The sequence below is a fragment of the Entelurus aequoreus genome, linkage group LG09, assembly GCF_033978785.1.
Source record: "Entelurus aequoreus isolate RoL-2023_Sb linkage group LG09, RoL_Eaeq_v1.1, whole genome shotgun sequence".
In the NCBI taxonomy this organism is placed as follows: Eukaryota; Metazoa; Chordata; class Actinopteri; order Syngnathiformes; family Syngnathidae; genus Entelurus; species Entelurus aequoreus.
Window position 1 is genome coordinate 60,017,835 of NC_084739.1, and position 15,540 is coordinate 60,033,374.

The 15,540-nt window shown below is 38.8% G+C and overlaps 1 protein-coding gene across 4 annotated transcripts in view; it reads right to left on the bottom strand.

Moving 5' to 3' along the window:
* Positions 1 to 15,540, bottom strand: part of lrpprc (leucine-rich pentatricopeptide repeat containing) — a 173,955-nt gene that overhangs the window by 106,396 nt on the left and 52,019 nt on the right. For all 4 annotated transcript variants that reach the window (XR_009827284.1, XM_062059048.1, XM_062059047.1 and 1 more), the window contains 3 exons: positions 2,999 to 3,026; positions 2,599 to 2,659; positions 484 to 590 (listed from right to left, as the gene is read on the bottom strand). Coding sequence is in view for 3 of the 4 variants with exons in the window: in XM_062059048.1 (XP_061915032.1) it covers positions 484 to 590; positions 2,599 to 2,659; positions 2,999 to 3,026 (196 nt within the window). In the remaining variant the exon portion in view is untranslated. The remainder of the gene's footprint in view (positions 1 to 483; positions 591 to 2,598; positions 2,660 to 2,998; positions 3,027 to 15,540) is intronic.

Below are 15,540 nucleotides of genomic sequence, written 5' to 3' on the forward strand. Positions count from 1 at the left end.
ATGAACTTTTGAAGTTAAATTAAAATCGACAAACAAAAACGTGTTTACATCAGAATACTGGACTGGACAGAACCTTTCAAAAGTTCAGTTCAGCGAGCCTTTGCTTGCGCCACTTTCTAAAACGCTACGTCAGGCACAATGAAAGTATTTTCAGTTTTAGCAAGTATAAATGATTATCTTAATGCTACACCCATTTAACAAGAATTTTTACATTTTACAACACATATGCCTTAACATGTGATGACTGCAACAGTTTGACTTTGGGTCTGACTAATTAGAATTAAATGATTTTTACCTTGGGAGCTTTTGTTTTAAATATGAATATTTGAGGTTTAACCAGTGTGCTAGAATAGCTTTTGTAAGGTTTTATTGTGTGTGTGTGTGTGTGTGTGTGTGTGTGTGTGTGTGTGTGTGTGTGTGTGTGTGTGTGTGTGTGTGTGTGTGTGTGTGTGTGTGTGTGTGCGAAAGTGTGAGTGTCTATACCTCAGCCTTCAGTTGTTGGACGTAATCCCTCAGTTTGTCTTCCTGCTCTTGCACCTTGTTCTCTTGCAAGCCCTCGAATAGATTGTAAAGGAGGTAAGCGACCGCTTCTGGATGGGGGTAACACGTACACACATACAAACACAAACGCACAGTGAGTGGAAGCCTTGGGAATACATTTTATTTGCCACTGTGTCAGTCAGTGCAGCCATTTGTACGTTTATATAATTTTTCTGTGTGTGTGTGATTGCTTCTGTCCTGCTGACAGAGGCTGCTTTGGGGCCAGAGTGTGACTGAGTGTGTGACAGCTGGCAGTGACAGTCTAACTTCAACACACACGTATGTATATACACACACATCCACAGAGAGGCTTGCAGATGTTTAACGAGATGTGACACGGATAACAGTCTCCATCGCTTGCACCAGCTCACACACCAGTCTCGGCAATGGGGGACTCAGCGACACACACTGACAACGCCTCACAAACATTTCACACTCTTTACACACTGCCCCCCCTTCCCACACACACACACTTTCACATATCAGCACTGTGTCAGTAGCTGGGCTCTGTTTCCGCCAATGGATAGAGACATTTTTTCACTTACACAGTGACCTGGACACAAACATACACAGACTTAATGGCGAGAAGTGGGCCAGTCAGCAGTCTACTGTCACTGAGACGGAAGGCAGTGTTTCCCACACATTCATTTATTTGTGGCGGCCCGCCACGAAAGAATTACGTCTGCCACAAATAAAAAAAACATTAAAAAAATTAAAAATAAAAATAAAATTTAATTTTGTTTTTTTTTGTTTTTTTTGTTTTGTTTGTTTGTCCTGTCCAGCTTCTTAGGCAAATCATATAGTTGATGTAGATGCCCATATAGGCTGTTCAGATTTACTTTACAAAAGAGAAGTGTAGGATACTTCTCTTGTTGCCTTATTTGTATTTGACCACTACTGTTTTCTGTTTATTTGTTACTGACTGTGGCAGGACACCTCTGCCTCTGCTTCACTTTATGTTGCTGGTAAATAATATGGTTGTAGTAGTAGGCTAAAGTTAAATTATTTAGTATGCACTAATTAAAGGGGCAGAGCTTTAAGAGACATTTTAGCTTTTATATTTTATAAGATATATTTTTTGTAAGAACCACAATTAATAAATATATTTCAGTGAATAACTTATTGTTCAAATCTGTATATAAATATGTACATAAAGTGTTGTAATTATATTGTAAAATGGATGAATGGATGGACGTTTAAAACAAAACTGTTATTATTAATTAGTAAGTATACATTTTTTGAGCCTTTTTAGAGAAAATCATATCATTGTAGTACATTATGCAAATTACTCGATGATGTCATGTTGACCACGCCCATAGTCACGCCCCCACCGCCACAGGTATCTTGGCAGTTTATGGGAAACACTGGAAGGTATACACACCGGCCATTCTTAAGTCATTTAAATCAGTGTTTCTTAACCATAGGGCGGGACCCATTGTTAGGCGATGAAAAAATGTCTGTTTCTCAGCTGTGGTTCGTATGAGCCGCAACTCTACTGTTATGCACTTTTCCATCACTTGTTGCAGTAATTACAATATCAAACACACAGAAGAAGTTTGGCACTAAAGTCATAGAGAAGTTTCTTACACGCAAAAATTATGACTAAAGTGGTGGAGCTGTATTTTCATTTTCACATTATTGTATTGACAGTTTAATAAGAAACATTCTTTATAAATTTAGTTTTAGTTTTTTTAGCACAACACACTTGAATGTAAATACATTTTCGGTCAGTTTTTTTCTGAGTCCCTTCTTATGCAGTATATTTAGTTTGTACTTATTTTTCTAATCAGTCTGACATAAGCCTAAGGTTTATGTGTTAAATAAATAATTGTGATTAACACATGGTTTTATATCATTTGACAAGGTTGTAAGCTGCAAGTAGGTTAGATGTAATTATTGAATATGATTTAAATTAAGAGTAAGATGAAAATTGAGGGGGACCCTGTGGCCCCTTTATAGTGGAAAAGTTGGGCCCCGAAGTCAAATAGGTTAAGAATATTTAAATTATAGCAGCCAGCTGATCGGCTTTACATATAAAAAGCTTAAATGTTGCCTTACCAGCATTGGTTGTGGTGGCAGGGTTGGTGTAGCGTTCGTCATTGTAAAAGAGCTTGGTGAGCTGCAAAGAAGGAAAACATCAATTTAGCTATGAATTCTAATAGGGATAGCACCACAGCTAATTCATTAACTTGTGCAGGTGTTGAATATTATTCAATGTGTGTATGCAGGTCGTGTGTATTAATTCTCCAATTGCATGTTCGCCATGGCGTGAATAAAAGGGGAAAAGACAGCAGATAGTGTTAGTCACATTTAGTAAGAATACACAATATAGTCTTTGAAGCAGACGAGCAGTAAAGTGAAAATGTGTTTAAATTCCCAGTATTGATTAAGTCCTCAATAGTAATCATACACTTTAAAGACAGTTGCATGCACAGATATACACACTTTGTGCTCTTACCTTGACCATGCAATTGATGTCATCAAACCTGCAGGGGGCAGTAGAGGACAAGCCATGAGCTCACACTCTCCACACATTCCACAACCAAAAAGACATTATGCTGTTTGCCATGAGCAGGTTACTCTTAGCTTACGTAACAAAACAAATATATCAAACACATCTAGTTCCTCATCCAAATATATCAACCACATCTAGTCTCATGTTGAGAAAAGATAACCACAGACACACTGGAGCCCGTTTAGTTAGGAAATAAGCAAGTAATAGCAGTATTTTATGTGTAGCTTTTGATTTTAAAGCTTGAAGCAAATGATAAAGAAAATTACTTCAAAGATGTGTGCACTTATACAAAAGATAGCAAAAACAAAAAAATAACTGAAGATTAGAATTGTTTTTAACTAAATCAAAAGAACACCAAAAATGATTTTGATTATGTTACACTTGGCGGAATACAGTAAATATAACACATTTGTTGCTGCATCAGTAAAAAACAACAACCAAAAAACCCATATCGTTCTAGTTTTCACAATTAAATGCATGTTGCTAAATGTAACTAACAACACTAATTATTCAAATTGTAGTTATTTAGCCTTTTAAAGAGGACAGACTGATATTTTTTGGGACAAATATGACAAAAAAGGTACTAAAATATAATTTAAAAAAACAAAAAACTGGTAGCCCGTGGTGAGATATGACAACAAATATAAAAAAAAGCTTTCCACAATTAAGTGGATCTTGCATGAGGATTTATAGTAACTAACCAGAACTAGTTGATAGTAATGGATGTTTCTTTTTGCATGGCTGTGCATCCAAATACTTAATGAGTTAAAGCGTAAAAAATACAAATAATTAGGAGACAAAAAAAAGTTATCCAAATTTAAAAATAAATTTCAATAGAAAAATACCTTGCAAGGCTAGCACTAATTCATAGTAATCTAGTTAAGATTTTTGCAGAAATATGTTTTTTTTGCATTACTGCAACCATGTTCCTATAGCTACAAAGTGACAGCGTGGCACAAAACACTACACGCGACAGAGTGCGACACCCTCCAACCCACAGGACAAGAGAGACAAGACGGCGGTACAAAAGCACGGCAAGCCACAAAAGACACAAAAGTCACACACTCACACACACAGGCGCCCAAGCTAAATGATGACAACATGTGACATCTCCGGCGCTGTCAGACAGTCGGGGGAAGAGATGAGAGCGCAGGAGAAGAGGTCTTTAATGATTAAATTATCCCTTGACCTTGTCTTTGACAGGGGCAGGTCCCACATCACACACCCGCGTGCACGCGCACACACTACCTGTGTGACGAGCACAATTATGACCCTGTAACATAATGCAAGGGTGTGTGTGTTTGATTTATCTCTGTGAACCTTTTCAATCCGGTTTCAGGGCAAATCACTCTACGGAGACAGCCCTCGCAAAAATGACTAATGATCTATTGCTAACGATGGATTCTGGTGCGTCATCTATGTTGCTGCTTCTTGATCTTAGCGCCGCTTTCGATACTGTTGATCATAATATTTTATTAGAGCGTATCAAAACGCGTATTGGGATGTCAGACTTAGCCTTGTCTTGGTTTAACTCTTATCTTACTGACAGGATGCAGTGTGTCTCCCATAACAATGTGACCTCGGACTATGTTAAGGTAACATGCGGAGTTCCCCAGGGTTCAGTTCTTGGCCCTGCACTCTTTAGTATTTACATGCTGCCGCTAGGTGACATTATACGCAAATACGGTGTTAGCTTTCACTGTTATGCTGATGACACTCAACTCTACATGCCCCTAAAGCTGACCAACACGCCGGATTGTAGTCAGCTGGAGGCGTGTCTTAATGAAATTAAACAATGGATGTCCGCTAACTTTTTGCAACTCAACGCTAAGAAAACGGAAATGCTGATTATCGGTCCTGCTCAACACCAACATCTATTTAATAATACCACCTTAACATTTGACAACCAAACAATTAAACAAGGCGACTCGGTAAAGAATCTGGGTATTATCTTCGACCCAACTCTCTCGTTTGAGTCACACATTAAGAGTGTTACTAAAACGGCCTTCTTTCATCTCCGTAATATCGCTAAAATTCGTTCCATTTTGTCCACAAGCGATGCTGAGATCATTATCCATGCGTTCGTTACATCTCGTCTCGATTACTGTAACGTTTTATTTTCAGGCCTCCCTATGTCTAGCATTAAAAGATTACAGATGGTACAAAATGCGGCTGCTAGACTTTTGACAAAAACAAGAAAGTTTGATCATATTACGCCTATACTGGCTCACTTGCACTGGCTTCCTGTGCACCTAAGATGCGACTTTAAGGTTTTACTACTTACGTATAAAATACTACACGGTCAAGCTCCTGCCTATCTTGACGATTGTATTGTACCATATGTCCCGGCAAGAAATCTGCGTTCAAAGAACTCCGGCTTATTAGTGATTCCCAGAGCCCAAAAAAAGTATGCGGGCTATAGAGCGTTTTCTATTCGGGCTCCAATACTATGGAATGCCCTCCCGGTAAAAGTTAGAGATGCTACCTCAGTAGAAGCATTTAAGTCTCATCTTAAAACTCATTTGTATACTCTAGCCTTTAAATAGACTCCCTTTTTAGACCAGTTGATCTGCCGTTTCTTTTCTTTTCTTTTCTACTCTGCTCCGGGGTGGACCGCTAGCCTGTCCATCAGATGGGGACATCTCTACGCTGCTGACCCGTCTCCACTCGGGATGGTTCCCGCTGGCCCCACCATGGACTGGACTTTCGCTGATGTGTTGGACTTTCACAATATTATGTCAGACCCACTCGACACAGAGGATGTCGTTGTGGCTTGTACAGCCCTTTGAGACACTTGTGATTTAGGGCTATATAAATAAACATTGATTGATTGATTGATTGATTTATCGTCAGAAGAAAGGAACAGATTTAAACATGAAAAATACTGAAATTGAGATACAGCGACACACACACAAACACACACACACACACACACACACACACACACACAAGGGGGGCGGGGGGGTACTACGTAATCAAAATATCCACATACAATTATTCAGCCTGTTTGCTTGTGTCATTACGTCTATTCCTATTTCCCTGACTTTCTGGATTACTTGCAGTCTTATTCCGAGTGTTCTGATTATTTATTTTTCTTGTGGAAGGTGGCGCGGCTTTCATATTTTTCTTGGAAGAAGTGCAACCGCCTGAACTAAATGACATGTTTTTATTAGTTATTCAGAGACTTGGCTAATATGGCATGCATGCATATGGCCCACCTTTTCCAATCATGCCAAGAGGGGTGTGTGCCTAATTTGGGCATAGACCAAAGCAATCACACAAGCCAACTTTGCCGGACGAGGCTTTGTGCGAGTATATCCTTATACGTGGTGGTGGTGGGCGTGGCTAAGGGCGTGGTCAATATGACAAATGACATGATAATTTTGATTTGCAATGATGCATATATTTTCTTTAAAAAGGAAAAAAAAAAAAGTTTTATGTACATTTAAAACAGATCGATAAAGCAGTATATACTGTATGTATGTATATATATATAAGGGCTGCAACAACTACCGTAATTTCCGGACTATAAGCCGCTACTTTTTCCCCTCGTTCTGGTCCCTGCGGCTTATACAAGGGTGCGGCTTATTTACGGCCTGTTCTTCTCCGACACAGACGAAGAGGATTTCGGTGGTTTTAGTACGCAGGAGGAAGACGATGACACAATGATTAAAGACTGACTTTTCATATACCGGTAGGCTGGTTATTTTGATAACGTACAGGCGAGCACTTTGTATTACTTTGCACCGTTGTATTATTTGTACTCTGCATGAATGCTGTTCGCCATGTCAAAGATGTGAAAGTTTGATTGAATGATTGAAAGATTTATTGTTAATAAATGGGACGCTTTGCGTTCCCAAACAGTCATCTCTGTCCCGACAATCCCCTCCGTGGTAGCAGGAACCCCTATATACTACGCTAATTACACATCAAAACCCTGCGGCTTATAGTCAGGTGCGGCTTATATATGGAGCAATCTGTATTTTCCCCTAAATTTAGCTGGTGCGGCTTATAGTCGGGTGCGGCTTATAGTCCGGAAATTACGGTAATCTATTAAATCGATTAAAATCGATTATATAAATAGTTGCCGATTAATTTAGTCATCGATTCGTTGGATCTATGCTATGCGCATACGCAGAGGCTTTTTAAAAAAAAAATAAAAAAAAATTTAAAAAAATTATTTTTTATTTTAAATAAACCTTTATTTATAAACTGCAACATGTACAAACAGCTGAGAAACAATAATCAAAATAAGTATGGTGCCAGTATGCTGTTTTTTTAAATAAAATACTGGAAAGGATAGACATGTAAATTGTGTCTTTTATCCGATTATTAATCAAAAGAAAAAAAAAAAGAAAAAAAAAATTAATCGAAGTAATAACCGACAGATTAATCGATTATCAAATTAATCATTAGTTGCAGCCCTAATATATATATATATATGTATGTATACATATACATACATATATATATATATATATACATATACATACATACACACATACATACATACAGTACCGTAATTTCCGGACTATAAGCCGCACCTGACTATAAGCCGCACCAGCTAAATTTAGGGGAAAATACAGATTGCTCCATATATAAGCCGCACCCGACTATAAGCCGCAGGGTTTTGATGTGTAATTAGCGTAGTATATAGGGGTTCCTGCTACCACGGAGGGGATTGTCGGGACAGAGATGACTGTTTGGGAACGCAAAGCGTCCCATTTATTAACAATAAATCTTTCAATCATTCAATCAAACTTTCACATCTTTGACATGGCGAACAGCATTCGTGCAGAGTACAAATAATACAACGGTGCAAAGTAATACAAAGTGCTCGCCTGTACGTTATCAAAATAACCAGCCTACCGGTATATGAAAAGTCAGTCTTTAATCATTGTGTCATCGTCTTCCTCCTGCGTACTAAAACCACCGAAATCCTCTTCGTCGGTGTCGGAGAAGAACAGGCCGTAAATAAGCCGCACCCTTGTATAAGCCGCAGGGACCAGAACGAGGGGAAAAAGTAGCGGCTTATAGTCCGGAAATTACGGTATATACTGCTGTATCGATCTGTTGTGGTGAAGAAGGAGCTGAAGAAGGCAAAGATCTCAATTTACCGGTCGATCTACGTTCCCATCCTCATCTATGGTCATAAGCTTTGGGTTATGACCGAAAGGACAAGATCACGGGCACAAGCGGCCGAAATGAGCTTCCTCCGCCGGGTGGCGGGGCTCTCCCTTAGAGATAGGGTGAGAAGCTCTGCCATCCGGGGGGAGCTCAAAGTAAAGCCGCTGCTCCGCCACATCTAGAGGAGCCAGATGAAGTGGTTCGGACATCTGGTCAGGATGCCACCCGAACGCCTCCCTTAGGAGGTGTTTAGGGCACGTCCGACCGGTAAGAGGCCACAGGGAAGACCCAGGACACGTTGGGAAGACTATGTCTCCCGGCTGGCCTGGGAACGCTTCGGGATCCTCCGGGAAGAGATGGATGAAGTGGCTGGGGAGAGGAAAGTCTGGGCTTCCCTGCTTAGGCTGCTGCCCCCGCGACCCGACCTCGGATAAGCGTAATAACATAGATGGATGGATAGATGTTACTGTTATTAGTTATAAATACCATTAATAATATTAATGTTAACATTTTTGTCTTATATCATCAGAATCACAATCAGCTTTAAGACAAAGAATTTCACTTGTTAGACTGTGCTCTCTTTGTTCAATTGTTTCAATTGCTACTGCTTATTGTAAACGGTAACTCAGGCTAAACTTTAATGTTGTCCTTTAGCTTGCCAAATATGTAAACAGTCTTTTGAGTTAGATTTGGGAAAAAATAAGGTGTTTTGTTGCTATTCTTCACAATAGAGTTACTGTAAAACTAACCACACTAAAGAAAGTACATAATATATACACATGAAGTGCACATACATGTATGAATCACGTTAGATGAATCATGTAATTTGGAATAAACTTAAAAAACCAATACAATTATGCAGGATGAAGGTTGAGCTGTAATGCCGCTAGCTTAATGCTAATGTACAATGCATTAGCTCATGGACAAGCTGACTCAAATTAGCATGGCCAATCGCAGGGCACAGATAGACAATCATTCACACTAACATTCATAGCTATGGACAATTTACAGTCTCCATTGAAGTTAACGCGCATATTTTTGGAATGTGGGAGGACACTGTAGTGCCCGGAGAAAACCCACACACTTAAAATACCTTCATCTTCAACTTCCTCTCCTCACTTTTGCCGGGTGTCAACTCGTTTAGGTGAGTGACCAGGTGTTGACGCGATTTAGATGCACATTTTTTTCTTTTATATTTGAGCTGTTTTTCAAACTTTAATAGCCAATATAGTATGTAAATAATAGACTGTATACCAGGGCAATTATTTTGACTCGGGCCAAATTTAGAGGGAAAAAAAGTGCCTGGGGGCCAGTATATCTATTTTTAAGAACACTAATACAAAACCTAACAATAATGTCTGATTGAATGCTAAAAACGTTATGACAGACCGCCTGAAAAAACAGAATGGAATATACAATTTTTTTTACTGAATGAGACACCCAGAATGTACATGAAAATAAAGAATGTGGTATTTACAATATTAACTATGAGCGATAAAACACTGTCAGACACATTCATACAAAAATCTCCAAAAGCCTCTCAATTATAAACAAAGCAAAACTATACTCAATGAAAATGCACTCCGTACTCTATACTGCACCTTGGTACTCCCATACCTTACATACTGTGTTGAAGTATGGGGGAATACTTACGACAACACAATTCATCCTCTGATTATATTACAGAAAAGAGCAGTGCGGATCATTCACAACGTTGGTTATTTAGAACATACTCATAATCTGTTTATGCAATCAAAGTTGCTCAAATTTGATGACATTGTTAAATATAATACATTAATAATCTTATATAAAGCATTTAACAAATTATTGCCACCTAATCTACAACATTTTTTTATAAGACGAGTGCAGGCTCATAACTTGAGAGGCTTTGGATATTTCTTATTGTCGAGAGCTCAAACCACTCGTAAACGTTTTTGTGTGTCTGTATGCGGAGTAAAACTATGGAACAAACTGGACTTACAACACAAGCAATGCCGAACTATTAATCGATTTAAATTATTATACAAACATGGGGTCTGGTTCAAATATAGAGATGAGGGCCTTTAATTTGACCTGCTGCTGTACTCTGTTTCAAAGTGTTAACATGTGCTCAATGTTTCATTACCATTATTGCTATGTTGTCTATTACCATTATTGCTATGTTGTCTATTACCATTGTTGGTATATTCATTATTCCTACATTGTTGATACAAATTATTGTTAGTGTAATAATTATTGTTACCTGTGGTAATGCCACTATGATACAACATCTGTATTATAATCCTTGAACAAAGTAAGAGTGAAACTCATGTGAATAATCACTGAATGGAGAACTGGGGGTGGATTACATAAATTATCTTCTTCCCACTCCTTCAGGCAAAACTGGACAATCATTCATTACATACTATACATTACCTTTTGCACTATATTAATTTATATTATTATGTGTTGTCAACTTTGTACTTTTTTATGTAATTGCCTGAAATAAATAAATGAAAAAAAAAGAAAATTAAATTAAATATTGACAACATATGAACGTCACACCCCCTCTCCATCCACATATTTTACAATCGAGCGGAAACGCAACAAAAATGCAACAAAGAGCGAAATATGAACGCGAAGGGTAAAAAACCCCACCTACGATCTGATATAACATCACTTTTCTTGCAGAACTTTGTTGTAAAAATCTCCTTCCGCGTCTGTCCCTGACACCCGCATTTCAGGCGGGCCGCTCTGGAAACACTCTGTGGAAACGCTCCCCACCCACACTGCTTGGTGCCTCATCTGAGCTGCTGTGATTTAGATCATCATAGTAACTAATTAGATTGGACCCCGACTTAAACAAGTTGAAAAACTTATTCGGGTGTTACCATTTAGTGGTCAATTGTACGGAATATGTACTTCACTGTGCAACCTACTATTAAAAGTCTCAATCAATCAATCAATCAATCACCATAGTAACTAGTAATGCATGCAAAAGCGCAGATTCCAACCATTGAAATACTTTGTATAGTTCAAGACTTACGGTCATTTGAAAATATCACTGCACATCATAATGGCACCACGATCGTTTACATGTAGGGGAAACCCTGCTTATTGAGGCCAATCCGTAACATGCTGGACTTCGGCACTATTCCCTGCTCCCTCTCGCTCAGATGCATTTGCACTTTAGCCTGTTTGCTTGTCCCATCACTTAGGCAATACTGTATTACTGCGATGTCCCTGACTATGTCAGTCCCTACAGGAATTCGCTGGCTTTTTTGTGACTGTTGCTGCGTAAATGCTTTTTTCCCCCCAAAACATTGAATCAACTTGCGATTTTATGAATTTGCTGTCAATGTTTTGGGTGTTCCTGGTAACCTTAACCTCAAAAAGCCCAGAATTGCAACAAAAATTGGGCAAAACAAACACTGTATTGATGTTTTACTTATTTTATACTGCACGGACTTGAAAGTAGACAATAGATGGAAGTGAAAGTGCATACTCAGATATCATTGTCAAATGACTTTACTGTTTTAATTATAACTAAAAATAGTAGAGATGGGTACCATTCACATTTGAACAGATACGGTACTGGTACTCGACGGTACCAATTTTCTGCGTTTTAGTGTGTGTTAATAAATGTTAATTGTTTGATAATATTTAAAAACGAGCTGATAATGATACCTGTGCTGTCCAGTTGTTGTATCTTGTTTTCTTACAACATTTGAGTAAAGACTATCTATTGTATGTTGTTTAACGAGGAAGTAGCTTTTTCCAGGAAGATGAATGTTATGTTGCGTCCTACCAAGTGTTTATACTGTAAGAACTGTGCTTTTTACACACCAGCTGTTTAATTGTAACATTCATCTTAGTTGTAGTTTTCATTACCAAATTTAGAGATGTTGATATCACCAGGTAAAATTGCTAATGGTAGCCCTTTCTATGCCGAATCCAGTGTAAATTAGCATCAAGTAGCGCATTTTTGGAAGAGTGGAGCCTTTACGTTCCAGCGTTTTCTGCCAAGCATACTTGCTTTATCGGCGTTAAAAAATGCTACTTTATTTAGAGGGAGTTTGGCTGAGTTGCCCTGAGTTCTGCTTGAGTGATTGTTTACGTGAGCTGGTGTTTAGTATGCAACCGGATGTGACATCCATGCAAAAAAGGTATCGAAATATGGCACTGTTTGATTGCATGTGAATCGATATTCAGTAGTAACGGAATTTGGTCGGTGACGATAAAGGAACCTTTGCCTAAATAATTGCATTCATTAATTACAGAAATAAACACCACCAAAGGCTAACTTATTGTCTGCTCTGCCAATCACAAGTTGCAGACATTCTGTGTTTATTTTATGCTTGAAAAGTGTTTGTCCATCTTAAACAATTATTTATGTTCCAACACATTTACTCCTGTACTTTAGGAGCCTTTGCAAACTGTTGAAAGCGATGTGCAGCAGTAATTTTTGTTGGTAAATACAAACTCCGTTTCCATATGAGTTGGGAAATTGTGTTAGATGTAAATATAAACGGAATACAATGATTTGCAAATCATTTTCAACCCATATTCAGTTCAATATGCTACAAAGAAAACATATTTGATGTTCAAACTGATAAACATTTTTTTTTTCAAATAATCATTAACTTTAGAATTTGATGCCAGCAACACGTGACAAAGAAGTTGGGAAAGGTGGCAATAAATAATGATAAAGTTGAGGAATGCTCATCAAACACTTATTTGGAACATCCCACAGGTGAACAGGCAAATTGGGAACAGGTGGGTGCCATGATTGGGTATAAAAGTAGATTCCATGAAATGCTCAGTCATTCACAAACAAGGATGGGGCGAGGGTCACCACTTTGTCAACAAATGCGTTAGCAAATTGTTGAACAGTTTAAGAAAAACCTTTCTCAACCAGCTATTGCAAGGAATTTAGGGATTTCACCATCTATGGTCCGTAATATCATCAAAGGGTTCAGAGAATCTGGAGAAATCACTGCACATAAGCAGCTAAGCCCGTGACCTTCGATCCCTCAGGCTGTATTGCATCAACAAGCGACATCAGTGTGTAAAGGATATCACCACATGGGCTCAGGAACACTTCAGAAACCCACTGTCAGTAACTACAGTTGGTCGCTACATCTGTAAGTGCAAGTTAAAACTCTCCTAGGCAAGGCAAAAACCGTTTATCAACAACACCCAGAAACGCTGTCGGCTTTGCTGGGCCTGAGCTCATCTAAGATGGACTGATACAAACTGGAAAAGTGTTCTGTGGTCTGACGAGTCCACATTTCAAATTGTTTTTGGAAACTGTGGATGTTGTGTCCTCCGGACCAAAGAGGAAAAGAACCATCCAGACTGTTATAGGCGCAAAGTTGAAAAGCCAGCATCTGTGATGGTATGGGGGTGTATTAGTGCCCAAGACATGGGTAACTTACACATCTGTAAAGGCGCCATTAATGCTGAAAGGTACATACAGGTTTTGGAGCAACATATGTTGCCATCCAAGCAACCTTACCATGGACGCCCCTGCTTATTTCAGCAAGACAATGCCAAGCCACGTGTTACATCAACGTGGCTTCATAGTAAAAGAGTGCGGGTACTAGACTGGCCTGCCTGTAGTCCAGACCTGTCTCCCATTGAAAATGTGTGGCACATTATGAAGCCTAAAATACCACAACGGAGACCCCCGGACTGTTGAACAACTTAAGCTGTACATCAAGCAAGAATGGGAAAGAATTCCACCTGAGAAGCTTAAAAAATGTGTCTACTCAGTTCCCAAACGTTTAAGGAGTGTTGTTAAAAGGAAAGGCCATGTAACACAGTGGTAAACATGTCCTTTCCCAACTACTTTGGCACGTGTTGCAGCCATGAAATTATAAGTTAATTATTATCCATCCATCCATCCATTTTCTACCGCTTATTCCTTTCGGGGTCGCGGGGGGCGCTGGAGCCTATCTCAGCTACAATAGGGCGGAAGGCGGGGAACACCCTGGACAAGTCGCCACCTCATCGCAGGGCCAACACAGATAGACAGACATTCACACTCACATTCACACACTAGGACCAATTTAGTGTTGCCAATCAACCTATCCCCAGGTGCATGTCTTTGGACAAGTTAATTATTATTTGCCAAAAAAAAATAAAGTTTATGAGTTGAACATCAAATATCTTGTCTTTGTAGTGCATTATTTGCAAATCATTGTATTCTGTTTATATTTACATCCAACACAATTTCCCAACTCATGGAAAAGGGGTTTGTAAGAGATGATAAACGATTGTCATCACACTTCAACATTTCTGTCATGTTATGCTGCCTCTATTGCCTGGATAAAACAAGGTTAAATAAATATAAATACATATGAAAACTAGGAAGTCAGGACACCGGTGTGTTGCTGCAAGTTTATATTTTACATTACTCAGAAGGCTTAGTGCTGTAGACGGTAACCGGAAGTAGCTCTGAGCTAAGTGGGATAATTGTGCCGTTTGAGCAATAAAGAGTTGATACATTGTTACACATTAATGCTTCATCTGCACAAAAAACAAAAGTAAGTTTTGATTAGACAGTCGACGTGCGCGTTTGAGCGCTGCTCAGAGACGAATTAAGCAAAGATTACGGTGATGAAGTGGTGTACCGGACAAAGTTGCGAGGCCACTCATAATTTGTAGGGATTGGTTGAATTTGTGTGAATTAGCGTAATCCCTACATTGCAAATTCAAAGAGCATGGATATTCAACAAATTTTTTTTGGAGGCCACATCTCCAGAAAACTAAAGACCAGGGGGCTGGATTTCTCCTTTCACTATTAGTCTTATGTTGTATATTTCGAACAACCAGCGCCATTCTATAGTACACATTTGATTTGGGTTACAGGAACGCTCTGCTGTTTTTAAGAACTTTCTGCAAAAAAAAGATAGTCAATGATCATTTCTATGACAGCACTCTATAGCGTTTTTTATAATCTGCTGCACAAGGTTTTTTAACTGAACTCACGGATCAGCAGTTGAATAGTTCAAATGATGAAAGAGAGAGGAACTAAAATGGAACGTTGAGAAATGCCACTAGTATAAATAAAAAAGTTGAACACATTACTATTGACATCTGAAGTCAACAAGCTACAACAACACCTTAGTTACATAAATCACATGACAAAAAACAGTTGTATCTGGCAAAAATGAGAGTACTTAAAGGGGTGCCTTGAGGAACGCCTCAGTTATGTACATCACAAGTTAGGATCCCAGTGTTGTAAGCAAGGTTGAAATGTCAATGCAATGTCAAGTTTCTCTATACAACAGGAGCACTCTAGTGTTTTTAGGAATTTGCTGCAAAAATGTTTGTCTCCCAAGTTTTGAACTGAACTATGGGGTCGTGGCCCCTGG